This window comes from Bacillus rossius, chromosome 3 (genome assembly GCF_032445375.1).
Source record: "Bacillus rossius redtenbacheri isolate Brsri chromosome 3, Brsri_v3, whole genome shotgun sequence".
NCBI lineage: Eukaryota > Metazoa > Arthropoda > Insecta > Phasmatodea > Bacillidae > Bacillus > Bacillus rossius.
In genome coordinates this window covers 63,129,048-63,155,373 of record NC_086332.1, presented here as the reverse complement: position 1 = coordinate 63,155,373, position 26,326 = coordinate 63,129,048, and the positions used below count along the sequence as shown (strand labels likewise).

Sequence of the window (26,326 nt, the reverse complement as noted above, 5' to 3'; positions counted from 1 at the left end):
GTGGATTTACTGGCCGAGGCCAGAATAATGGGCACGACACTGCTTCCCTCACCGAATGAGCACTAGTCGTTACCGACGAACCTGAAGCATCGGCGACATTACTCTCTGGAGGATTCTCAGTTGAACAATATGAGCTGAACTCGTGCGAAACTCGCTTTAAAAGGTTACCCTATAGGAGAGTTCCTAACACTTGAAAACATCTTTATTCACGCTGTGATCCATATTCGTACAACTGTTACGAAACAAAATTGGTATTTATATTCAGCGCATAACATTGAAATAAAATCTGTTTTGTTTGAAATTGTTAACAAATATTTCATAGATAAATCATTCAAGCAGGAAAAGGGTACAGTACCACTTGCTTGCTTATTGGTTTCATGTTAACTTACAAATTAATGGATTGTGATCATTCTTAGCGTTAATTGTTTGGATGTGGAATTTATTTTATAAAGGACATGAATAAGAATAAAGCATATATAAGTTAGGCTATATCGACGTTTTACAGTGGAAGCTTTTAAAAAAATTGATATTGCCAAGTTATATGACCTCTCAATCCAATACAAGTCATTAAAAAGACCTGTAACAGTTAAAGATTTCGTTTACGAGTTCCTTAAAAACACTCTGTCTAACCCAGTTGACAATATATTTGCCTGTGATGTAGAACAGAGCGAGTGACATCCAGACAGCGAGACATACAGACAAGCACACGAATTGACAGACTTAACAAACAGAGCTAGACTGTCACACCAATGGAGTTTTCTTACTGTCAGGAACGGAACCTCATAAACTACAGTGTGTTCTAAACAGTTATTGCCTCTTTCGCAGCTATAAGCCTGGGCACCATCGTCTCCAATGCTGTGTCTGGCAATCTGGTGGACTCCATGGGGTGGCCGTTCGTGTTCTACTTGTTTTCATCTTTGGTCATACTGTGGACGGTGCTGTGGATGTTCTTCGTGTTCGACTCCCCGAACGACCACCCCAGGATCTCTGAAGAAGAGCGGCTCTACATTACCGAGAGTACCAGACAGAACAAATCAGAGGTTGGTTTTCCGGACTATTGCTGTGTTTCACAAATACTAGTTAAGTGCTATACAGTACAGCCGAAAAAAATTTCGGCGTAGATTAAAAGTGAAGGTGTATTTCGAAGTATCTATTTCTTCTAGAACTTTGTGGAAACTTCTGGAAAATTTTGAGAACATAATGCACATAACATCATACATGTTCTCCAATATTCCAAAATGATCGAATAACATTTTCTCACATTCCATGCAACGAAAATGTTTGGAATGTTTTAAAATTAATGCATCTAGCATAGAATAACTTAGAATGAAACCTAGGTTTAAGATAATGTTTAGAATGTTTACGATAATTGATAATGGATTTCATAATATACATGGTGCGTAAATCCAGATACTTTATTTTTGGCTTTCAAACGGTTTTTTTTTTTCCTTTTAACCCCTTGCCAGCAATGGTTCCTCTTATCAAAAATAGTTTTAAGAAAAGGTTTTGAATAATGTTTAAAAATTTTTACAATAAATTGTAACATAAGTATTTGATAATGTCACAGATGTGATACGGAATTATGCATTTTTTTGTCCTTTAACTCCTCTTTTATTTACCTTTGCAGCAATGGTTGGTTGTATAAACAATTATTTCAAAGTCTTAGATAATTTTTATAAGGTCTAAAAGTAATAGTAATATGAATGGATTTGATAGTGTGCCTATTAACCGAGTTATGAATTTGTTCCTTACCCATGTTTTTTCCACTCCTTGCGGTAATGCTTGGTCGTATAAAAATTATTTCAGACGAAATTTCTAGATAACCTTTATAAGTTTTACAATAAATAAGAAATTAGGTTATAGTGTACCGATACGAAGATTATGATTTTTTTAAAATTTCAAACCCGTTTATTTACAACCCTACACTGCAACTGCTAAAAATTTGTAGGTCTATAGATTTAGTTCTAAACATTTCCAGATCAGCAACTATACTCTTGGAAATACAGTTCCTATGATATTGATTTTCTCATCAGTGCAACCTATCATTATTTTTTGTTCAATCTTGCATTATTATTCTCTTAATAAAAAATCAGTATTTTCAACAAATAAACAACTTAGGGATAGTAAAAATTTCCGAAGAAATTTAAGATTTCACTCTCTACAATTAATTTCCAAACCATAAATTTCCAAGGTTATATAATATGATAAATTATAGTTATTTTATTTTGTCTAAAAAATGTGATAGATATATATTTAGTTTATATACCTATAATATTTTTATGTTCTAGAATCTGATATCTCATAACGGAAGAACACTTCGAAAGAACCCTGATGGACTATTTTTTACACTTATAATATAATAGCGCTTGTAAGTAGCGTTTATTAAATTATGCTATAAAATAGGATTGAATAGCAAAGTGTTAAGTGTTTTTTTCAATAATGAATACATTTTTATAGCTACGAGCTATTCATTTTGTCATTATTGTGGTGACATATTCGATATGAGTTTATCAAAATTAAGATGTGAATTTTTTACTTGTTAGATATAGTGATGTTAAAAATAATATTGCTATAAAAATAGTATTTAAAAAGCTATGGCAATAGTAAAAGACATACTAATGGTATTAGTTATAGTAACAGAAATTGTATTGAACAAATTATTTGCGTTAAATATAGGTCTTACCAATCAAGTAACAGGCGTAAACAAGAAATACTATAACACACTAAAAATCTTCTTAAGAAAATTTATAATAAAACACATGAAGTATCTACACATTCACAAGAGTTTTATCCCGAAATATTATTGCTCAATTATAAATATTAAAGACTTAAGCGTGAACTTTCGGAAACTCAGAAAGACAATTTCCACAAGGTAGCGTAGCACATGGTAGAAATTGGACGGAAATCTGTTTATCAGAACCAAACTAGCCTAAGCCACATATGCCACAATCGAGAAAATTAACAATAGAGTAAAAAATACTGCTCTTTCAATAATATGGCGTTATCCATCAACCTCAATATGAGTGTGCCTGGCAAGAAGGAACTTATGATTAATTTATTTCAACAGCCAAAGGTGCATAACTCTTTGAACTGGACTTAAAGTTGGCCTGACTCAACAAAGGATTTGTACTTAGGTCCTTATAGCTTATGCTAAATGTTTAAGATATTTTTTTTAGTGAGTAACTATGTTGTGACGCAACGAAAAAAATTTAAGACATAAACTGCAATGAAAAAAAAATCGGAGGTCACCATATTGGATTGTGACGTAACGTCCGCCATATTTTTTTTTCTGCTGGAGGTCGCCATCTTGGATGACGTAATGTTCGCCATATTTGTTTCCTATGACTATTCTTAGAGTGCGCCAGCATCGCTCTGTCTGATGTATGCAAGGTCGACGTTCCATTAGGTACCTATCAGTGTTGTTATGATCCTTGATGGACACCCCCCCTCTTTGAAAAGGCTCTGGTAACACTCGGCGCGCCATGTTCTTGTCGGCTATGTGACTGATGTGACTGATGTGACTGCTCTCCGTGTGCAGACCAAGGCCAGATTGCCGTGGAAGGAGATACTGCTGTCAGTGCCAGTGTGGGCACACATCGCGATGGCCCTGCCCTCCAACTGGCTGAACCTGACACTCTCCAACGCCTTGCCCACCTACATGAAGAAGGTCTTGCACTATAGCACCACAAAGGTATAAACATTGGAAATTATTTGGAAGATTATTTCAACTTTATATATATTTTTTACACACACACATACATATAAATCAATTGCCGTATGTATGAAAGATCATAACTTGAGAACTGCTCGACCGATATGGTTGTTATCGTTTTTCTTGTGTTCGTAATTGTGAACAAAAGGTTAGTATGAAAGAAAAGTTTTGGAAAATCCACCGGAAAATTCTGAAAAATTGGTTCAGTTTGAGAGTTATGCTGTCCCAGATTTTCATAACAACAACAAATTCCGCATTAAATATTTCAGTGGTTTATCAGTGGTTATCATCATATATTTGATGCATTCGAAACCGTCACAGTTTCCGTATCATAACCTAATCTTAAAATTCATCAAATTCCACATTGAATATTTCAGCGTTTTGTCAGTGGTTATCATATCTCTATGCATTCTAAATCACAACATGTTTTCATAGCATAACATAAACGTTAAAATTATCCAATTGGAACGTAAAATTGATTTCAGGTCGTTGTTAATTGATATAAATGCCACCAGTGAGGCATCTAAATATCGGTCGGCGTAGGTGCAACGCAGGCCAACTACGTGATCGTCGAGTACATGAGACTGACGAAGAGCGTAGACACCATTTGGAAGAAAATCTAATAAGAATTTCTCAAGAGCGATTTATTATGACTCCAGAACAACAGATACAGTCGAGTTCAACTCGCTCATTTGGAGCCTACACACAAAATAATTTGTAACGGCGACAAAACAGACTGCCAAGCTTTACATTACGACATAACAGTTTGGCGTTCAGATATGATCCAACAGTCAAATACGCCGCGAATATATCGATCGACTTCGGAACAATGAACACGTTTGTCAATATTGCAATGCTGTGAGATTTCCACATGAGCCACCAGGATTATGTTGTGCGAGCGGAAAGACCAAATCACCACAATTAACACCATCACCAGAGCCACTGGCATCATTGCTTTCTGGCCAAGAACCTCTATCGAAGAATTTCTTGCAGAATATACAAACGTACAATAATTCCTTTCAAATAACATCATTTGGGCCAAATATTATCGAAGAACGAGGTTTTAACTCATATTTTAAGATAAATTCTTTTTCAGCTGCATCACAACGTTTCACCAAGGCTCATAAATCAAGTATTTGTTTTCTATTTTACAGAGTTTACAGATTCATCACAAGCTTTGCAGTGAACGCATTAAAAACACCAAAAATGGTTATAAAAATTAATTCAGAATCGTTTCATTATATCCATTATATCACTAAAATTTTTTTACATAATTTCAAAACAATTTAAGAAAAGATTCGATTAGTTCAGTCCCTTCTCGACGAACTGACTGAACATATATATAAAACAACGTGTGAATAATGTTGCAGGAAACAAATCTAAGTTTCTCAATTAATCATATTAGCCTCGTACATGATACATTCCCCCCCCCCCATATTTTTGTTCCTGAGAATGAGTCTGACATGGTGTAGGCTTGTAAAGAGTCTTACATACATATTAAATTTGAAATGTCGAATTGATAATCAAATTATTCACGAATATGAAATATGTTTCGAGTACTCGCAGACACCTAGGAATTAGGCGCTATCACGCTGCTTTCTCTACGAGGGAGGCTCGGCTCGAACGCATTATGCTATGTTTGAGTTATTATGACATGATAAATTCGTAAAAATTAAAAAAAAAAAATAGCCCGCTAGAGCAACATTAGCCCGATTGTTGTCCGACCCAACAGGGCTGTTGCGAGTTTGAGAGAGAGAAGGAGTTTCTGACACAGTTTTCGATAGGCTTGAAGTCATGCGATTGTTTTGTAGTGTAGGTTTGGCGTGTTCAGTAACGTAGCCAAAAATTTTGTTCTAGAGCTACCATAAAATCTGTCGCATAAAAAACTATCATTACTTCCAAAATATTATAATCTGTAAAAATCAGCTCATTAACATCGGAACCCAATTTTTACGAATGAGGTGGCTTAGATGAATAAAAAGAAATTGCGAATAGGTCCCTAATGCTTAAAAATTGTTACATTCAGGGTAAATTTTCAGTTCATTTAATGTTACGTTCTTGGGACTCACGGAAGTAAGTAGCATAAATGAACAGCGTTCAACTCACCCGAGTGTTAAAGGGTATAGTTAAAAATTGTGACTTATTTGTGCCGGGCTGCATCTCAACTCTAAATTAATTAATTAATTTTATGTTCTGAAGGGACTTGGCCCCTTACGGCCACCCCTCTCACTGCGCCACTGGCGTCTTGGCGTGAAAGTAAAGGGTATTTAGTGGTGAGATGTGAAACATAGTGTTGAGGGTGAAGAAGAGCAACGAACCAGCAAAGCCACGATCTATTCATTGTGGTATTTAGGGCTGGGCGTGAGTGTGAGCGGACAAGAGGATTGTGTGAGAGGTGTTGGCTGCGATCGCAGTGTCCGCTGGTACCAACTGTGTTTAGATGAATTTAGTTAATGTTTATGTAGGTTGTGTAGAGTTGAGAAGATTGCGTTGCAGATTAAATGTTCTACGTCTTTTGGGTTCCAAAAAATACATTGTTAAAACTGTATGTTGGTTGATTAAATAAAATGTTAGTAATGATTTGACTTGTATAATTTTTATTTTTACCAAGACTATGAAGTTCATTCTGTAGTTAACTGAATGGTATTTTATCTTTCATTTTCCCCCTCTTTAAATTTCATGTAAGTATTTTAAGTGATTTTTTTTCTAGGCAGGCTATTTTGCTGCTTTACCTCCAGTATTTGCCTGGTTGAGTATCATAACATTTGGATTCATTTCACAATGGATAAGAAGAAGGAAATACGTCAGTCACTTTGTGGCATACAACATCTTCAATGGAATATGTGAGTATATAATTTATGCAATAAGGGAGGTATTATTATTTTTACTTTATTTTAACAATGTTTTTGTTGAGATTGCTGGTTTAATGTTTGAGCTCATCATCTAGAAAATCCAGAGGTCAATAATAATAATTTTATATTATTGCATGAAATAAACTTTCCGCAATTTTAGCACGTATCAGACAACCAGAGTTCCCACACACTTTCTTAAGCTAAATTCCCTGAGTTTCCCCTGCCTAATCGGTTAGGTTTCTAGTAAAATAACACATATATTACAATACAAATTACTATCGAAAAACATTAAGACAAACATTCATACATACCATGAAAAATTGAGTATAAAATGTTTTCCTGCATAATATACAGTTTGCACGTTATTTTATTAAAACACTACGTAACCAACACTGCCAGTCCGATAAATATATTAAATGTTTAATTTAACTTTAAAATGATGCATAGCCGACTGTTAACAAGCTAAAGACTATATATTTTTAATTCCGCTTCAAATTTAGACAGTGGTTAGTATCTTCAAAGTTTTATTAAGGTTAATAAAAACTGATTACGGATTACAAACAGCACATAAATTAATAATTAAAATATATTCAGGTTTAATGCATTCAGATACTGGATATTATGAAAAAATACTGATACTGCACTGTACTTAGTACTATCAATTTCCCTGTGTTTTCTTAGTTTTGAAGACATCGATCAAATTCCCTGAGTTTTACCTTTTCCATGTTTCGTCTGTCTCCAGGAACTCTGGATAAATTTCGTGGACAGAAATAAAACAATTTTTTTAAAAGTTTTAATTGTGTCATATTACTTTTTGGCTATAAGCATGTACATCTTCACACAGAAAGGAGAGGTAGAAATACTCAGAATTCCAACTCCATGCAGACTTCGACTAAAAAAAAGGGTAGAAAATCTCATTGAAAGTTTATGCCTAGCAAAGCTGCTGGTATTTATTCCAAAAACATCTACAACGTGAATTACGGTATAACCCATGGCGGTAAGAATTAAGGGAGATGGTGTGTATAATCGTTGACATGTTAATACTTGAAATATAAATGAGAACGACCCCTCACCCCCATTTTCTATCTGCTTAGCAAAACAATTTTTGGCTATAATGAAGTTCAAGATAAATGTATTGAAGATGTATTGGTATGTTGTTTGTTTAGCAATATTCACTACATTATTGTATCTTTACAATTCTTCCCAGCGAGTTATTTTCAAGCTATTAAACAAACTTATAGCATATTAGCCTTTGTACAGCTACAATTTGTTTTGCTAACCAATTGCTAACCAATTTCTAACCACTTGACCTACTCCATAGGCTAATATCTCCATGGTACACTAGACCTACTTTCACCAAGCGAAGTGGCAGAACAAAAAAAAATCCTTTATGACCAAGTATTATCTTCAACGAGGCGCTTATAACACTTCCATAGAAAAAAAGTGATTCAGTTTAAATACAGCTGCTTTACGTAAAATATTTTCTGCACAAATCAATTAATTCCAAAAAACAAAAGGACCTTCCACATATCAGATATAAACGAAGAAACTTGTGTTAAAAGTTTCTAATTTTTTCAAACCAACTCCCTTTTTCAATATGTTCACATTGGCTCTGATGATTTTACGGGCGATTTTCATCATACAAGGCATTCGGTACATTAAACGTCACGAGTATTACTAGCGCTGAAACTCGGCAGTCAGTAAAACCGACGTCCAACGTAATTACAGCTTTAAACAAAAATTAAGCTTATTTAAAGTTACCTAAAATTTTCGTAGCACTTGGATAAATGTTTAATTAATACAATTTCAAAACAGCTTTAAAAAACTTTAAGAAAAATACTAAATACAACCATGCTCATTTAGCCAACCTTACAGAAATTTCCTTACTTAAAATTAAAAAGTAAAGTGAAATGAAATTACTAATCAACCAAAAATCTTAAATAACAAAATTATAATAAAACTTTTAAAATAAACTATCAAATCAAAAGTTAACCATTAAATTATGTCTTTTAAATTTTACATAATTGAAAACCAGTGCTCACTGGGACCTGGGTCACATATTGCACAATATTCTTAACTTTAAAGTCCTGTCACACTGTCAAATTCTCGCTTCCAACACCTGCTAATATGTTGCGTCAAATAAAGTTGGAGGGTTATGAAGTCACCGAAATCGTTAATCAAAACAGTTCTAGAACAGATTATACAAATATAAAAATAAAGTCCCCCATATTGTTTTGTGAGAAATAGAAGGAAAAAAAAAGAAAAAAAAAACCCTGTTTCAAGTCTGACGGTTGATGCCCCTATCTGTATGCTTTACTAACCCTTGGTGACAGGGCCTCCATGTCCTCTCTCTATATCTCTCCGCACAGCCACGGTAGGCACGGCTGTCGTCCTGCTGTGCCTGCCCCTGGTCAGCTGCGACGCCCGGGCCACCATCTGCCTGCTGAGCGCGGCGGTGGCGCTGTCGGGCGCCTACATCGGCGGCAGCCAGCTCAACCACATGGACCTGGCCGTCAACTACAGCGGCACGCTGTTCGGGCTGTCGACCGCGGTGTTCAGCGCCGTGTCGATCCTCGCGCCCACCATCACCGGCCTGCTCACCAACAACCAGGTGCTCTGCAGCCTGCGCTACGGGAAGCCTACAAACTCACGTAGTTTCGGTTCCCTGCAAGAATTTCCGAAAGATTTCAGAAGTTTTTGCGTTTCGGTATTAACGCCACTTCAAGCCGCTAAATCAGAAGTTTCAAATGAAAACAAGCATGTTGTGACTGACAAAACCTAACCTAACCCTTCGATTTTTTAAATTAAATTTTTGAGAGAAATCCGAAGTTGCACGAACGTGGTAGGGAACCGAAACTACGTGAGTTGTAGGCTTCCCCTGCGCTACACTGCTCAACAATTTTTTTTTTTTTTACTTTCAATTCACGAAGAACGCTGTTTACAAGTTATACAGGTATGGTCCTCGCAATTTACCGCTATCTTCGTAATTTCACGGACATCGAGCCCACTTCGAACATGGACCTGTAAGAATATTCTTGGTATATTAGAAAAAAAAAAAAAACTGGTTGAGTCTACAGAAAGAACACTCTTATTTTGTCTGCTTACTTATGTGTTTACCTTTGCTATAGAACTTGGAAGACAAAATACGGCGTAGTCTCTGCGCAGATTCAGTTAATTTGAATTTCGAAGATCTCTTGGTTTATTTGAGTTAAATTATTCTTTGAAAAAAAAAAGTAAATTTACCTGTAATTTACAACAGTGTACAAGGGCGGCTCCGGATAGGCTTTTCGGGAGGGGCAGTTTCGAGGGTAGTTGGTCATGTGAGGGGCGGCGGTGTCGACTGATTTTGACTCGGTGTACACATTCTCGAGAAGTCAGGGAAGTTGAAAATGGGTGAATGAAAGTCAGGGAATTTACTTTAAAACCTGGAAAAAACATGAAAAAATTTCAGTGATAATGTTTGAGGGGAATAAGCTATGCTCCTGTATGCCATCACACACAGCCTTTGATAAAAAAAACTTTTTCCGGATGGTGTTTTAGTGCATAGTCATACACACTGTTAAACCGGGTATGTAAAGTTCTATTTTTAACTAGTGCAGCTATAGGAATGGTGGAGGCTGGATTTTCTTTATTTTTTTCCTTATAAAAATTGCAAAATTGGTAAATTATTAAAAAAAAAAAATCGTCAGGCCTATTTGTAATCTTGGCCACGGGAAGTCATGGAAAATCCAGAGATTTTCGTGGACATCCCGTTCGAGGTCGGCGCGCAAGGCCCTTCACCGCGACCTACCCGCGGCTGACACGCCTCTCCGTGGTCGTACATGCGATACTGCTCCTTACGCCCGTCCGCAGCGGGTGTGTTCGAGCGGACTACGGCCTGGTCAGGCGGGGGCGGGGGAGAGGATCGTCCGTGCTTCTCAGTCCTCGTTTGTCAGGCTCAATGCGGCGTGGAGCAGGTGTTTTAAGGCAAAGTCGGCTCCTGAAAGACTCTTCGGGATGGACTGTCGTCGATAGAGAGGAAGCGATTGAAAAACAGGAACATAAATTTTTTAAGAGATTGGCCTCGGAATAGTCACGAATTCATGCTCTCAAACGCAGAACTTATAAAAGTTGTATTCAAATTTTGAAGAAATAAAAAAGCAACACTTGAATTTAAGTGATGCAGTAAACGTAAATACACCCTCCAAATCAAAATGAAATAATAAAATCCAGGCTCGACAGGGGGTTAACACCCCTGTTCCCCCCCCCCCCCCTCCTCAACCATAATCTGGAGCCTGGCTTGAGCACACTTGTGGCTTGTGTACTTAACGATCCCGCGTACTTCACTCAGCCTTGTGGCGTACTAGAGCTGTTCGGACGCGTGTTTATAAATATTATGAGCCAGCTTAACATGTTGTAAACTTTTAACTAAACAAATAAATAAATTAAACCCTAGAAAATGTGTTTAGAGGAAAATTGTAAATTCTGCCTCAACTTTAAATACACAAACGTCATTCTAATTAAGTGTATACATTTTTTTTCCATATGTTAATTTTGGTTTGCACACGCATATATTTGTTAAAATTTCCTTGCAAACGTTATAAGGAAATACGAAGTGAAAATTATTTTACTAGTATTTTTAGCTACTTTTAAAATGTCCAATAAACACTAGCCTACGAAAAGCTATTCAAAATAGCGACGTTTCTTTACCTGGAAGTACATGAGAAGCACGCAGATTCGTTTACTTGTTTGCGTACCTACATACTTCACTTCCCGTTGGGACACCCCTCGTGATGTCACTTCCGGGAACAAATGCATGCAAGTAGACACTTCTGACGAATCCTGACACGGCTTCAGTTTCTGATGTGTAACCTCTTAGCTCTCCGTGTACGACATTTGGTAGGAGTAAGTACGTGAATGGAACGGAAATGGTTAACCACGGTGCTGTCATCTGTGACAGATGACGCGTACCAAAGTTCATAGAGACAAAGGGAAACGTTTGGTATCAAATGTTTAGTAGATTTTAACAATATCAGCAGTTATTAATAAAATTCTTTTTTGAAAATCAGGCCTAAAGCTGGAATTAAGTATTTTTTCAAGTATTTTTCGCTTTCATCGGAGACATTTCTTTATAGATAGTTTAACATTTCGCTTTGCAAATCGAATGACTCGATAGTTAACGTAGTTGCTCCGGCAGCGAATTCTAGCGGTGGGTGCGAAAACTATGTGTGATTCGCGTTATGAAATTTATTTATAAATACAATATTTGTATATTTATCATGCTCGGCATTATTTTAAAGTATTCTACTTAACTTTTTGTGTCCGAGTTTCGTATTATAAGTATATTTGCAACGTCAGAACACATGCATTTACACGTTACAAAGGCTAGATGTTTATACATCACTCGAGAATACTCAAAGACTTGCTCACATTTTTTATTGAATTGTTATTTTTTAAATTTCATCTTAAGGATTTACGTCTTGTCGACAGGTCATGAGATACATGGACACATACAGCTAGCGGTAGTGCAGTGGTGTAGATATGTGTTCTCTGAGGAAGGTTACATGCTTGGCTAACTCGTCAACACTAACCTGAAAAAGCCAATAGGCCTACTAGCCACTCAGAAAATTATTCGTGCCGGGTTAGTTAACTACTGAAGAACGCAAAGAGCGCAAAAGACAAAAAGGTAAATAACGACGTTTTCAAGTAACAAGTTCATAAATTACGCAAGACGCAAAAACTCAATGCAAACATTAACCAACTTTAAACTTTTTGCGTTTCAACTTGTGTTTTCCATCCGCATTCAATTTTTGAAGTGAATTATTAAGAAAAAAATAAAAATTTGCAGACGTTATGTGTATCGAAGGCTACGTTTATCTTTTCTATCACTAGCACAAGTGAAATTATAATTTGATAAAATTATTTAAAAATTTTACACGTTTTCATGGAAAATTAGAATAGAAAGTAGCCCAATTAAGAAAAATACAATTCCTTCAGTTTAACTGTTTGAAGTTGTGGTATTGTTACTTACGCGAATTGCGTGATTTATAGATTATTATAGATTTCTTACGTTTTTTGCGTTTTTCGTCCTTGAGCTCTTGTGTTTATTGCTAAGTTTATAATTAATCAATTTCCGTCTCTTCGTAAAAGACGTAATAAAAAATGAAGCATTGAATTAATATTAGTAGTATAGGAATGGGGCCCCTAGGACACGGCTTCAGGCTGAGGTGCCTGAGGTGCCGACCGCCATCTTGGATTACGACGTCACGGCGGCCATCTTGGAGGAGTGTAACGGGACATAGCGTAACGGGACAAGTTTGACCTTGACCTTTGACCCTCAAAATTCGCTAAAATTGGGCAAAAATTGCCCAAAATTCCTCAAAAATCGCCAAAATTTACATTTTTTTGAAAAAAATTTCCGCCAAAAAATCTCAAAAAATTCCTCAATTCAAAAATCAGGATTTCGAAAATCCTCAAAAGTCGTTTTGCCCTAGAAAAAACCCAAATTCCTAAAAGCGGCTTAAAACTCCTAAGAGCTAGCCGCTCTAAGCCGCCGAGGTCATGACCTTGAAAACTAGGATGCCATGGCAGCCATATTGTACGATGACGTCACCGTTGCAATTTTCGTTACGGCCGCCATCTTTAACTTTTTTATTTATTATCCGATTTCAATGAAAAATTTTTTAAAATTTATTAAAAAATCCATTTAATAAAATTTTAATAAAAAATATTTAAAAAATATACTTTTACGACACGGAGTTCGGAGTCCTCGGTTCGAACCCGGTGAGGCCAAAAAAAAATTAAAAATGACGACCGATCCTCCTCCCGTGGTGACTTTTGGCAGACTGACTCCCACCACTTTTCTTAAAGCATATATATATCGTCACCTAGTATGACGTCATGTCCGCCATCTTGTCTTCGATGCTGGAAGCCATCATCATCATTGTATCGTCGACGAGAGTGCGCTGACACCATGTTAGTTTAGTTCGTATCCGCTAGAGTGCAGTAATCATTTATTATTACTGTGACACCCGCCATCTTGAAATATGGCCGCCATCTTGAAAATCCGTAATTATTTAGCTAGAAATTCGGGAAAAATTCCAAAATTCATTAAATAAATCACTCATTAACTTACATATTGATTCGATCCGCTCCAGTCCTTGGTTCGATCCCTGAATGATGCAAAACATTTAATTTTATATAAAAAATAATAATTTCAATAAACCATGTTCAAAATTCTTAAAGAGACTTTAAATCCTCTACTACCATCATCCTATCAGACACCAAGACCACCATATTGGAAATTCGTAATTGTAATGCTAGAGATTCGGGAAAAAGTTCAAAATTCATTAAATAAATTTGTAATCTATATACTGATTGATTAGATCGACTAAGGTCCTTGGTTCGACCCCTGGCCGATACAAAACAACTTTAATTTTAAAAAAGTACCAGAAAAGTGTAAGGTTCGAGAAATAAAACACCTCAAAGTCTTTTACAAACATAATATTTATTACACAATTTCTATCCTACTACAGAATCACTTGCGAAAGCCAACAACAATCTTATAAACATTTAGCCCTACATAGACGTGCAACGACTACTTCTTAGCTCCAAATGGCTCCCAAAGCTCCAACAGCCTTCAAATGCTTAACACAGCTCCAAATGGCTCCAAATGCTCCAAACGGCTCCAAATGCTCCAAATGTCTCCAGCAGCTCCAAATGCTTGACAGCTCCAAATGCTTCAAAAGGCTCCAAATGCTCCAACAGCTCCAAAAAAAGGCTCCAAATGCACCAATAGCCTCCAAATGCTTAACACAGCTCCAAATGGCTCCAAATGCTCCAAACGGCCTCCAAATGCTTGACAGCCTCCAAATGCTTAACACAGCTCTAAATGGCTCCAAATGCTCCAAACGGCCTCCAAATTCTTGACAGCTCCAAATGTCTCCAGCAGCTCCAAATGCTCCAACAGCTCCAAAAAAAGGCTCCAAATGCTCCAACAGCCTCCAAATGCTTAACACAGCTCCAAATGGCTCCAAATGCTTGACAGCTCCAAATGCATAACACAGCTCCAAATGGCTCCAAATGCTCCAACAGCTCCAAAAAAAGGCTCCAAAAGCTCCAACAGCCTCCAAATGCTTGACAGCTCCAAATGTTTCCAGCAGCTCCAAATGCTCCAAATGCCTGACAGCTCCAAATGCTTCAAAAGGCTCCAAATGCTCCAAATGCTCCAAACGGCCTCCAAATGGCTCCAACAGCTCCAACAGCCTCCAAATGCTTGACAGCTCCAAATGTTTCCAGCAGCTCCAAATGCTCCAAATGGCCCCAACAGCCTCCAAATGCTTAACACAGCTCTAAATGGCTCCAACAGCTCCAAAAGACTCCAAATGCTTCAAAAGGCTCCAATTGCTCCAAGAGCTCCATCTTCAATTGGTTCCAACTGATTCCTATTACTTTTATCGAACTTGGCATGATTACTAACATGTCTTTATCAGTATACATTTTGACTGGCAGTGGTAACGTTTTTTACACCTTTAAGTTATAAGTTTTATTTAGAAATCAGATTTCGATAAATGATAGCTTCCATCTGGAAAGAAAATATATTAATTTATCTTCAAGTTTATACATATACATTTAATTTAATCCATTATTGTATGTAGCCAGCTTCCCTCAGTTCTTTGAGTATGAAGGATATTTCTTTAATGTTCGAATAGTTTCCTGCACAAAGCGATCCATGTAGTAGTCGTAGCCTGTTAACCAATATGTTAGGATCTTCCCATGAGGTATAATCAATCTCTTCTGCTGCCTTCATCATCCTTGCATGTTTATAATAAATATTATCTCTGGTGTTTATCGTTTTAACACCAACCACAAGGTCACTTTCGTCATCTTGCCAGTGATTATCACAAGCTTGATCAGGATAATTTATTTTATTACGTCGTTTCCATCGTTTTGGTCTCAAACCACCATCACAGTCTTCGCTCTTGCATGCTTTTGGTGCTTCAGTACAGTACTCAATCATGTCAGCCTCAGATGTGTCACCACAATCTTCAATCATGCCAGCTTCTGATGTGTCACCACAGTCTTCAATCATGTCAGCACCACAAACTTGATCAGGATAATTTATTTTATTACGTCGTTTCCATCGTTTTGGTCTCAGACTGCCATCACAGTCTTCGATCTTGCCTGCTTTAGGTGTTTCAGTACAGTACTCAATCATGTCAGCCTCAGATGTGTCACCACAATCTTCAATCATGCCAGCCTCAGATGATTCATCAAAGTCTTCGACCTTGTAAGCTTCAGGTGGTTCTCCATCTTTCACATTTTCATGGAGACGACTAGATATTGGAGTAAATATATTTTCATTTCTAATGTGGTTACAACTTCCTTCGTTTGTTTTAAATTTTAAATTATTATCTTGATCTAGATCAGTAATTTTAGCATTAGCTTTTTCGCCTTCGTTCCTCTTCCGCGATGTTGTAGCCCAGTCTTCGTTATCTTTATTCATCTTAATTGTACAGGTCTTGTAATGGCTATCCAAGTAATATCTTCTACCAAAGGATTTCTGACACTGACTGCAATGAAATGGTTTTTGACAAGGACCCAAATTACACTCGCTTCTCTCATGTCGTTTAGCATTCTTTCTCAAGGTAAACACCTTGCTACAGTATCTACAGTGATGACGTTTTGATACAGCAACAAATCCCGTTTCAGGATTCATATTAGTTATTGAGACTAATGCCAGATGCAAACTAAGAGTTTTAAATTAGATATATTACTTAAATAGAATTTTTTAATTATTTCATCAGCGAGAATTAATTTATCTCATTCAAAGGTACTTGTTGCAAGTAGTTCTGCTTTTCAACAACAGATGTCGCCACATGTTACTTGCAGGTAAATAATATTTAGTTCTTTTATGCGGGATGCGGGATGCTCACTAACGATCGCAAAAGAAGGATGGCTTCGCTAGACTCCAAGGAGAAGGAAGTTCGTCCATCCTGTTAGTGCTTCTTAGATTTCTCAGAGATTATTTGACTGAGTAATGATATTTTTTTTTTTTAAATTTCCACCTGATATAAATATTATAAGTGCTGATTTATTGGCAGAATTTCAATAATTAAATGCGACCTTGAATAAAAAATGACATGACTCATTAAGTAAAAAATTCTTCATGCAGAGATCGATTCCTCATCAGTAACCAGAAGCACTCGGAGAAAACCATCAGATGTCTAGTCAGGAATAATCAGAAGCACCCAGAGAAAACCATCAAAATATTGTCAAGAATAATCAGGAGCACACGGAGAAAACTACCATAATATTGTCAAGAATAAACGGGAGCACACGGAGAAATCCACCATAATATTGACAAGAATAATCAGGAGCACACGGAGAAAACCACCGCAAGTTTTCTTTGATATCATAAAATTTCAGGAAAAAAATAATACTAAAAATAAAAATAAATTAATAAAAAATTTAAAAAAAATAAAATAAAAAAAATACATAAATATATTCTGCTAGCTTGTGAACTTCTCATTGTTGAACAAAGATAGAGTTCTAGTACAAGCCAGAATTTTATGTATTTTTTTTATTTTATTTTTTTTAAATTTTTTATTAATTTATTTTTATTTTTAGTATTATTTTTTTCCTGAAATTTTATGATATCAAAGAAAACTTGCGGTGGTTTTCTCCGTGTGCTCCTGATTATTCTTGTCAATATTATGGTGGATTTCTCCGGGTGCTCCCGTTTATTCTTGACAATATTATGGTAGTTTTCTCCGTGTGCTCCTGATTATTCTTGACAATATTTTGATGGTTTTCTCTGGGTGCTTCTGATTATTCCTGACTAGACATCTGATGGTTTTCTCCGAGTGCTTCTGGTTACTGATGAGGAATCGATCTCTGCATGAAGGATTTTTTACTTAATGAGTCATGTCATTTTTTATTCAAGGTCGCATTTAATTATTGAAATTCTGCCAATAAATCAGCACTTGTAATATTTATATCAGGTGGAAATTTAAAAAAAAAAATATCATTACTCAGTCAAATAATCTCTGAGAAATCTAAGAAGCACTAACAGGATGGACGAACTTCCTTCTCCTTGGAGTCTAGCGAAGCCATCCTTCTTTTGCGATCGTTAGTGAGCATCCCGCATCCCGCATAAAAGAACTAAATATTATTTACCTGCAAGTAACATGTGGCGACATCTGTTGTTGAAAAGCAGAACTACTTGCAACAAGTACCTTTGAATGAGATAAATTAATTCTCGCTGATGAAATAATTAAAAAATTCTATTTAAGTAATATATCTAATTTAAAACTCTTAGTTTGCATCTGGCATTAGTCTCAATAACTAATATGAATCCTGAAACGGGATTTGTTGCTGTATCAAAACGTCATCACTGTAGATACTGTAGCAAGGTGTTTACCTTGAGAAAGAATGCTAAACGACATGAGAGAAGCGAGTGTAATTTGGGTCCTTGTCAAAAACCATTTCATTGCAGTCAGTGTCAGAAATCCTTTGGTAGAAGATATTACTTGGATAGCCATTACAAGACCTGTACAATTAAGATGAATAAAGATAACGAAGACTGGGCTACAACATCGCGGAAGAGGAACGAAGGCGAAAAAGCTAATGCTAAAATTACTGATCTAGATCAAGATAATAATTTAAAATTTAAAACAAACGAAGGAAGTTGTAACCACATTAGAAATGAAAATATATTTACTCCAATATCTAGTCGTCTCCATGAAAATGTGAAAGATGGAGAACCACCTGAAGCTTACAAGGTCGAAGACTTTGATGAATCATCTGAGGCTGGCATGATTGAAGATTGTGGTGACACATCTGAGGCTGACATGATTGAGTACTGTACTGAAACACCTAAAGCAGGCAAGATCGAAGACTGTGATGGCAGTCTGAGACCAAAACGATGGAAACGACGTAATAAAATAAATTATCCTGATCAAGTTTGTGGTGCTGACATGATTGAAGACTGTGGTGACACATCAGAAGCTGGCATGATTGAAGATTGTGGTGACACATCTGAGGCTGACATGATTGAGTACTGTACTGAAGCACCAAAAGCATGCAAGAGCGAAGACTGTGATGGTGGTTTGAGACCAAAACGATGGAAACGACGTAATAAAATAAATTATCCTGATCAAGCTTGTGATAATCACTGGCAAGATGACGAAAGTGACCTTGTGGTTGGTGTTAAAACGATAAACACCAGAGATAATATTTATTATAAACATGCAAGGATGATGAAGGCAGCAGAAGAGATTGATTATACCTCATGGGAAGATCCTAACATATTGGTTAACAGGCTACGACTACTACATGGATCGCTTTGTGCAGGAAACTATTCGAACATTAAAGAAATATCCTTCATACTCAAAGAACTGAGGGAAGCTGGCTACATACAATAATGGATTTAATTAAATGTATGTGTATAAACTTGAAGATAAATTAATATATTTTCTTTCCAGATGGAAGCTATCATTTATCGAAATCTGATTTCTAAATAAAACTTATAACTTAAAGGTGTAAAAAACGTTACCACTGCCAGTCAAAATGTATACTGATAAAGACATGTTAGTAATCATGCCAAGTTCGATAAAAGTAATAGGAATCAGTTGGAACCAATTGAAGATGGAGCTCTTGGAGCAATTGGAGCCTTTTGAAGCATTTGGAGTCTTTTGGAGCTGTTGGAGCCATTTAGAGCTGTGTTAAGCATTTGGAGGCTGTTGGGGCCATTTGGAGCATTTGGAGCTGCTGGAAACATTTGAAGCTGTCAAGCATTTGGAGGCTGTTGGAGCTGTTGGAGCCATTTGGAGGCCGTTTGGAGCATTTGGAGCATTTGGAGCCTTTTGAAGCATTTGGAGCTGTCAGGCATTTGGAGCATTTGGAGCTGCTGGAAACATTTGGAGCTGTCAAGCATTTGGAGGCTGTTGGAGCTTTTGGAGCCTTTTTTTGGAGCTGTTGGAGCATTTGGAGCCATTTGGAGCTGTGTTATGCATTTGGAGCTGTCAAGCATTTGGAGCCATTTGGAGCTGTGTTAAGCATTTGGAGGCTGTTGGAGCATTTGGAGCCTTTTTTTGGAGCTGTTGGAGCATTTGGAGCTGCTGGAGACATTTGGAGCTGTCAAGAATTTGGAGGCCGTTTGGAGCATTTGGAGCCATTTAGAGCTGTGTTAAGCATTTGGAGGCTGTCAAGCATTTGGAGGCCGTTTGGAGCATTTGGAGCCATTTGGAGCTGTGTTAAGCATTTGGAGGCTATTGGTGCATTTGGAGCCTTTTTTTGGAGCTGTTGGAGCATTTGGAGCCTTTTGAAGCATTTGGAGCTGTCAAGCATTTGGAGCTGCTGGAGACATTTGGAGCATTTGGAGCCGTTTGGAGCATTTGGAGCCATTTGGAGCTGTGTTAAGCATTTGAAGGCTGTTGGAGCTTTGGGAGCCATTTGGAGCTAAGAAGTAGTCGTTGCACGTCTATGTAGGGCTAAATGTTTATAAGATTGTTGTTGGCTTTCGCAAGTGATTCTGTAGTAGGATAGAAATTGTGTAATAAATATTATGTTTGTAAAAGACTTTGAGGTGTTTTATTTCTCGAACCTTACACTTTTCTGGTACTTTTTTAAAATTAAAGTTGTTTTGTGTCGGCCAGGGGTCGAACCAAGGACCTTAGTCGATCTAATCAATCAGTATATAGATTACAAATTTATTTAATGAATTTTGAACTTTTTCCCGAATCTCTAGCATTACAATTACGAATTTCCAATATGGTGGTCTTGGTGTCTGATAGGATGATGGTAGTAGAGGATTTAAAGTCTCTTTAAGAATTTTGAACATGGTTTATTGAAATTATTATTTTTTATATAAAATTAAATGTTTTGCATCATTCAGGGATCGAACCAAGGACTGGAGCGGATCGAATCAATATGTAAGTTAATGAGTGATTTATTTAATGAATTTTGGAATTTTTCCCGAATTTCTAGCTAAATAATTACGGATTTTCAAGATGGCGGCCATATTTCAAGATGGCGGGTGTCACAGTAATAATAAATGATTACTGCACTCTAGCGGATACGAACTAAACTAACATGGTGTCAGCGCACTCTCGTCGACGATACAATGATGATGATGGCTTCCAGCATCGAAGACAAGATGGCGGACATGACGTCATACTAGGTGACGATATATATATGCTTTAAGAAAAGTGGTGGGAGTCAGTCTGCCAAAAGTCACCACGGGAGGAGGATCGGTCGTCATTTTTAATTTTTTTTTGGCCTCACCGGGTTCGAACCGAGGACTCCGAACTCCGTGTCGTAAAAGTATATTTTTTAAATATTTTTTATTAAAATTTTATTAAATGGATTTTTTAATAAATTTTAAAAAATTTTTCATTGAAATCGGATAATAAATAAAAAAGTTAAAGATGGCGGCCGTAACGAAAATTGCAACGGTGACGTCATCGTACAATATGGCTGCCATGGCATCCTAGTTTTCAAGGTCATGACCTCGGCGGCTTAGAGCGGCTAGCTGTTAGGAGTTTTAAGCCGCTTTTAGGAATTTGGGTTTTTTCTAGGGCAAAACGACTTTTGAGGATTTTCGAAATCCTGATTTTTGAATTGAGGAATTTTTTGAGATTTTTTGGCGGAAATTTTTTTCAAAAAAATGTAAATTTTGGCGATTTTTGAGGAATTTTGGGCAATTTTTGCCCAATTTTAGCGAATTTTGAGGGTCAAAGGTCAAGGTCAAACTTGTCCCGTTACGCTATGTCCCGTTACACTCCTCCAAGATGGCCGCCGTGACGTCGTAATCCAAGATGGCGGTCGGCACCTCAGGCACCTCAGCCTGAAGCCGTGTCCTAGGGGCCCCATTCCTATACTACTAATATTGTTTATTTATAGCACATTTGGATGGAAATACGTAACTGCTGTGATTATCGAGCGAGAGAAGAATTCTGGGTTTAGGTCTGAACTATCTCACTTTACCCGATAAAAAGAAAGTTTGTGTCTAATCTACTGGAGCGGCACTGAAACTCTACGCACATATAGTTGTACAATGGTATCTAATATATCCACACTAATTTTGAGCAAATGAAAATATTTTCTTAGGTTTCTTGGAGGGTTTACCGGGCTACTAATACATCGAAAGAACGTCGGGAAAGGAAGCGAATTTATAGTTATACATAGTCCTAACGTTCACCCGGATTGAGTTCAGGAAGCCACGGATAAACGAAACCAGTTTGGCAGAACTCGGATTGAACTCGGCTACTACTATCGTATGCGAGTCCAACGTTTTACCGTTGTGCCATAGCCAGGGACGTACCTAACTAGAGTCTAGGCTATTTTACACTCAGGGCAAAGTCTCATCTTGGTACTCCTTTTTTTTCTTCTTTCAAACCTACCAAATTAAACTTTCCCGATAACACCTCATATCGCCACCACCTATTTACTCCACTATGCCAAATATTTCTTATTCAAGTTGTATGGTAAATAAATAGATTTATTTGCAGTCATGTCATTTTTAGTACATCGCAAGTTAGATAGTAGCCACTAGTTTTTAAATATTTGACTGTATACATGGGTGTATCCTTTAATACTGATAATTCAGTTCATATGCCCTCCAAATTTTTGTTTTGTGTTCTAACACAAGTAAATATCTATAGTAAAAATTACTCTGCCAGTTTAGTCTCCCCCCCCCCCCCCCCCCCCAATCAAATGTGGCGCCCGGGGCACAAGCCCCTCTGCCCCTCTCTAGTTACGTCCCTGACCATAGATAAGCAGCTAGCTGGTTACACGCTGGACATCGCCGCTTTCAAGATAACAGTGAAATAAATAAATATATATATATATATATATATATATATATATATATATATATATATATATATATATATATACTGCCTTTATGAATGCTTCGTCCACTTCAGTGCCAACTGTGGCCAAGTTAGGTTTTAGAAAACGCCTGTAAGGTTTATATGATGACCATAAACTTAGACGATATTAAACATGTAATGCAAGGCTACCTGCAGCTTTCTTCATATTTGTATACTCGATCACCATTTTGTTCGTAAAGTGTCCTAACCAATGGTATAAACGGTTTGTTCTGATATAATCATTGATTTAATTTTCATACAGCACGATAAAATGTCATGCTTGTTTAGGTAAAATTTGTTGTAACGACTAATATATTTTCTATTTGTTTGAAAATCCCAAGTCAAAAAATATTTTCTTAGTAAATTTTAATTTATATACTTGTAAGGAGTTAGATCGGCCCGACTAAAACATGATGCAAACCAATTACAGTACAAAATCCCTTAGATGTAAGTCCTGCAGTGGGAGAGAATGTTCCGAAATTTGTGGTTAATTATTAGTTTACATTTAAATGATTTGTAGGTTAAAGAAAAGTGTACTGGAAGATTTTTTAAAGATTTATTCTTCTTTAAAAATATTACCGAAAATACATGACAGTTATAATTAACATACTCCCAAAGTACCACAAAAATAAATAAGACACAAATTACCAAAATCACGTAACAGTGTTGTATCTGTCTTTAGATATACATATGAATGCTTATATGATATGAAGAGGCAAAGGGCATGCAAAGTTACACACTTTTTTTCAAGTCTATTAATGTTACTAACGCTATTGTAATTACCGTGTATGTTTGATAGCAAACACAGCGCGTGCAATAACAATTCTCACCACTTACGTTCCAGCAAACCCTGACGGCGTGGAGCAAAGTGTTCTACGTGGCCGCAGGAGTGAACGTGGTCCCCTTCTTCATCTACCTCTTCTTCGGCTCGGTGGAGGAGCAGCCCTGGAACCGGGCGCTGCAGCCACTTCCAGACGACGCGAGCGTGAGCAAGGCATCCACGGTCGACATAGAGGTGCACACGAAGAGGCCAGCTCCCAAACTGTCTCTCCGCATGCCTAACTGACCATTCTGCTCAGAGTTCGTCAATTTGTACGTGCTTTTGGCGTGTGACATCTTAGCTCTCGGTGTACGACTTTTGGTACGAGTGATTTCGTGAATGGAAAGTAAGTCGCGTGTAACGGAAATTTATAACCAGAGTGCTGCCATCTGTGGTGGATGGCGTGAACTAAATTTCACAAAGATAAAGTGCAACTTTATAGTATTAACGGTTCAGTGAATTTTAACAAATGGCCTGTATTTCAATATAATGCTTTGTTGAAATTCAAGTCCAAAGCGGCGAATTTATTATATTTTAAAGTCTTTTTCGCTTTTATCGGAGCAGTTTCATTATATAGTTAAAATTTCGCTCTGCAAATGGAATGATTCGTTAGTCGACGTAGCTGCTCCGGCAGCGAATTCTATCCTAGTTTAGTATTAAAAGTGTGTTTACAACATGAGAGTACATTAATTTGTTTGTTACCAAGGTTAGATGGTACATATCTCTGGCGAGTACTGAAAGTCTCGCTCACTTTTTTTTTATGTGCATACGTAATTGATTATTGAAAGTATGAATCTGAACTCAAATGTTTTGAAAGCTTATGTTATTCAGAGATGTAATGATCTGTGCAAATTAAATAACTTTTTAACCAAAGTAGAAACATTTATTTATAATGATTTCTTAATTTTAAGACTGTTATTTAAAGAAAACGTTTGAATACCAGTTTAAGTCTCATTATACAAAGACATGAAATCGGACATGGATGGCGTATGTGGATACGAAAATCCGGGAAAGAGTATCTTTAATGGCACGCATGTGTACATGGAAACGATCTATTCCGTTCGTTTATGTTATGCCGTGTGACCGGTAGAAGCCAAGTATGAGGCCGCAGCGTTAGTCATGTTTGTTTACGTAATAAACACGTTAAAAATGCTTTAAACTACAAGAATAGTTGTATACGATAAGTGTTCTATATTTATTATACATGTATATGTAATTCTTGACCATGTTATGCTCTCTTCTCTAAAAAAAAAAAAAAAAAAAAAAAAGAATAAATTTTATAAAATCGCTAACTTTCCTTGGCCTTCAAACTTTAAACGTTCACACGTTTTGTACTGCATGACGTTAGCAAATAAACTAAAATTTTAACACACGTTGATAGCTTTGTTATTAAAGTGTTGGTCAGAAAATTTCCAAACAATCTCATTGGTTGCCATATGTTACGTTTACAAATGTTTTGTCATAGGAAACCTTCTGTGTTTGTCGGCGCTGTCGTCGTTGTGTGTTTATTTTTATCGTTATGTTCGTATGTTTGCTGCGTAGTTCAGGTTTGTTGATTGTCTGCATTTACTGTTATTACTGAAACTGTCTCGTCATTGCCAGCACACTGTGTTCATCTGTGATATTATTATTTCATGGCTAAATTCCTTCCACGGGATTCTTGTGCTGTCTGATTTTTTTTTAATAGATAGAATGTGTTAGTATGTGCGGTCGTTGTTGTCTTGTCGATAATACCTGTTTAGGTTTGATGTTGGTTCCATCTGTTCAACATCAGCTGTTTTAGGCTTGTTCACTGTTGAGTATGTTTTCAATTTTATTTATTATTTTGGATTCTTGAAATTTTTTCCATAACAAACAGTGCAAAACTGCAATGGCGCATGTCCAAACAATTGTATTAAATAATCATAAAACATGTTGTAAAATAGACAAGCTGTGTCAACCTCACACAACGGCATCGGAGGTATAGGCATAAAGACTACCCACGAAATTTTCCCTCATGCGATTTGTTTCTGTGCATGGTAACTCTCTGGCGTCGGGGTGGTTTCAGCCCGAAGATATCAAATCCACCTGGCATTCATGTCCTGTTTTCCAGCAGCACGCATCACAAGTTATCCTCACTACGTATACAAGTGAGAGCACGCAGCAAATGGCCTGTGTTGTTAAACTGCAGTTCCGGTGGTTACGGCTCTTTGTCAGCAGGCCAGAGTTCGTGGGTCAGACCCTGGTCAGGTTGAGGATTTCTTGAAACAAAAGTGCTGCGTGATATGTTCTACTTTTAGTAGCTACTGCGAGAGAAATTTTCACACCATTACAGAGTTCCCTCTTCTCATTAACCGTAAGCGCTCCGCCATAGCTATTTATTGGAATTACTGGAGTCATAAACTACCAGCTTCGAGAGAAACTTTATGAGATAATGATAAATGTTAGCGTCATATTTACATAATTGCATATTAATGGAAACCTTTGTGGTATAGAAATTTTTCTCACTGTTAGTGGTTGATTAAAATTTTACTTTAATTATTCCCATAATCCTCCTTTCAAATTGTCGCATTTCTTCATACTGAACATTTGAATATCGCCGCTAAAAGGAATGAGTCTTGAGCTGCATTTATTTCACTAGAGCTAAACGAACTATTAGCGAGATATAAAAAAACGCATTACGAATATAAATGCAAAAAAAAATTGTTTGAGGAAACATGGAGAAATTCCAAACGTAATACAAATGTGAAGTCGCAGCTCTAACAGTGTTTGAAAGGAAAAACATCAAATGTCTACCCCTTAAATGTGCTAGTAATGTAATTATATAACTTCCAAGGGTTTTGAGGCAAGGAAGTAGGATAGTTGACAAGTAAGCACTGCATTTCCCTGTTAATTAATTTTGAGATAGTTTTTTAAGGGAAATTTTTCAACAGCAGTTCAAAAAAATATCGTTTTTGGTCTTAAAACATCCATGTTTTATAAAGAAGACTGTGAATTTTAATGATCAGTTATTAAATTATTTAAAGGTATACTTCAAAGTATATGAAAAACATTAAATATTACGGGAATGTTCTGCAAATGGAATTAAGATTCTGAAATTGCCTGCCTC

At 36.7% G+C, this 26,326-nt stretch overlaps 1 protein-coding gene across 2 annotated transcripts in view; it reads left to right on the top strand.

Annotated features, from left to right (window-relative positions):
• LOC134531453 (sialin-like) overlaps positions 1-24,506 on the top strand; it is a 62,612-nt gene extending 38,106 nt beyond the window's left edge. Inside the window, exons 5-9 of one of the 2 annotated variants that reach the window (XM_063367164.1) lie at positions 826-1,040; positions 3,539-3,691; positions 6,423-6,555; positions 8,934-9,175; positions 23,263-24,506. In XM_063367164.1, coding sequence (XP_063223234.1) covers positions 826-1,040; positions 3,539-3,691; positions 6,423-6,555; positions 8,934-9,175; positions 23,263-23,484 — 965 coding nt within the window. In that variant the 3' untranslated portion in view covers positions 23,485-24,506. The remainder of the gene's footprint in view (positions 1-825; positions 1,041-3,538; positions 3,692-6,422; positions 6,556-8,933; positions 9,176-23,262) is intronic. The other variant, XM_063367165.1, reaches the window with a different exon arrangement.
• The last annotated feature ends 1,820 nt before the right edge of the window (positions 24,507-26,326 follow it).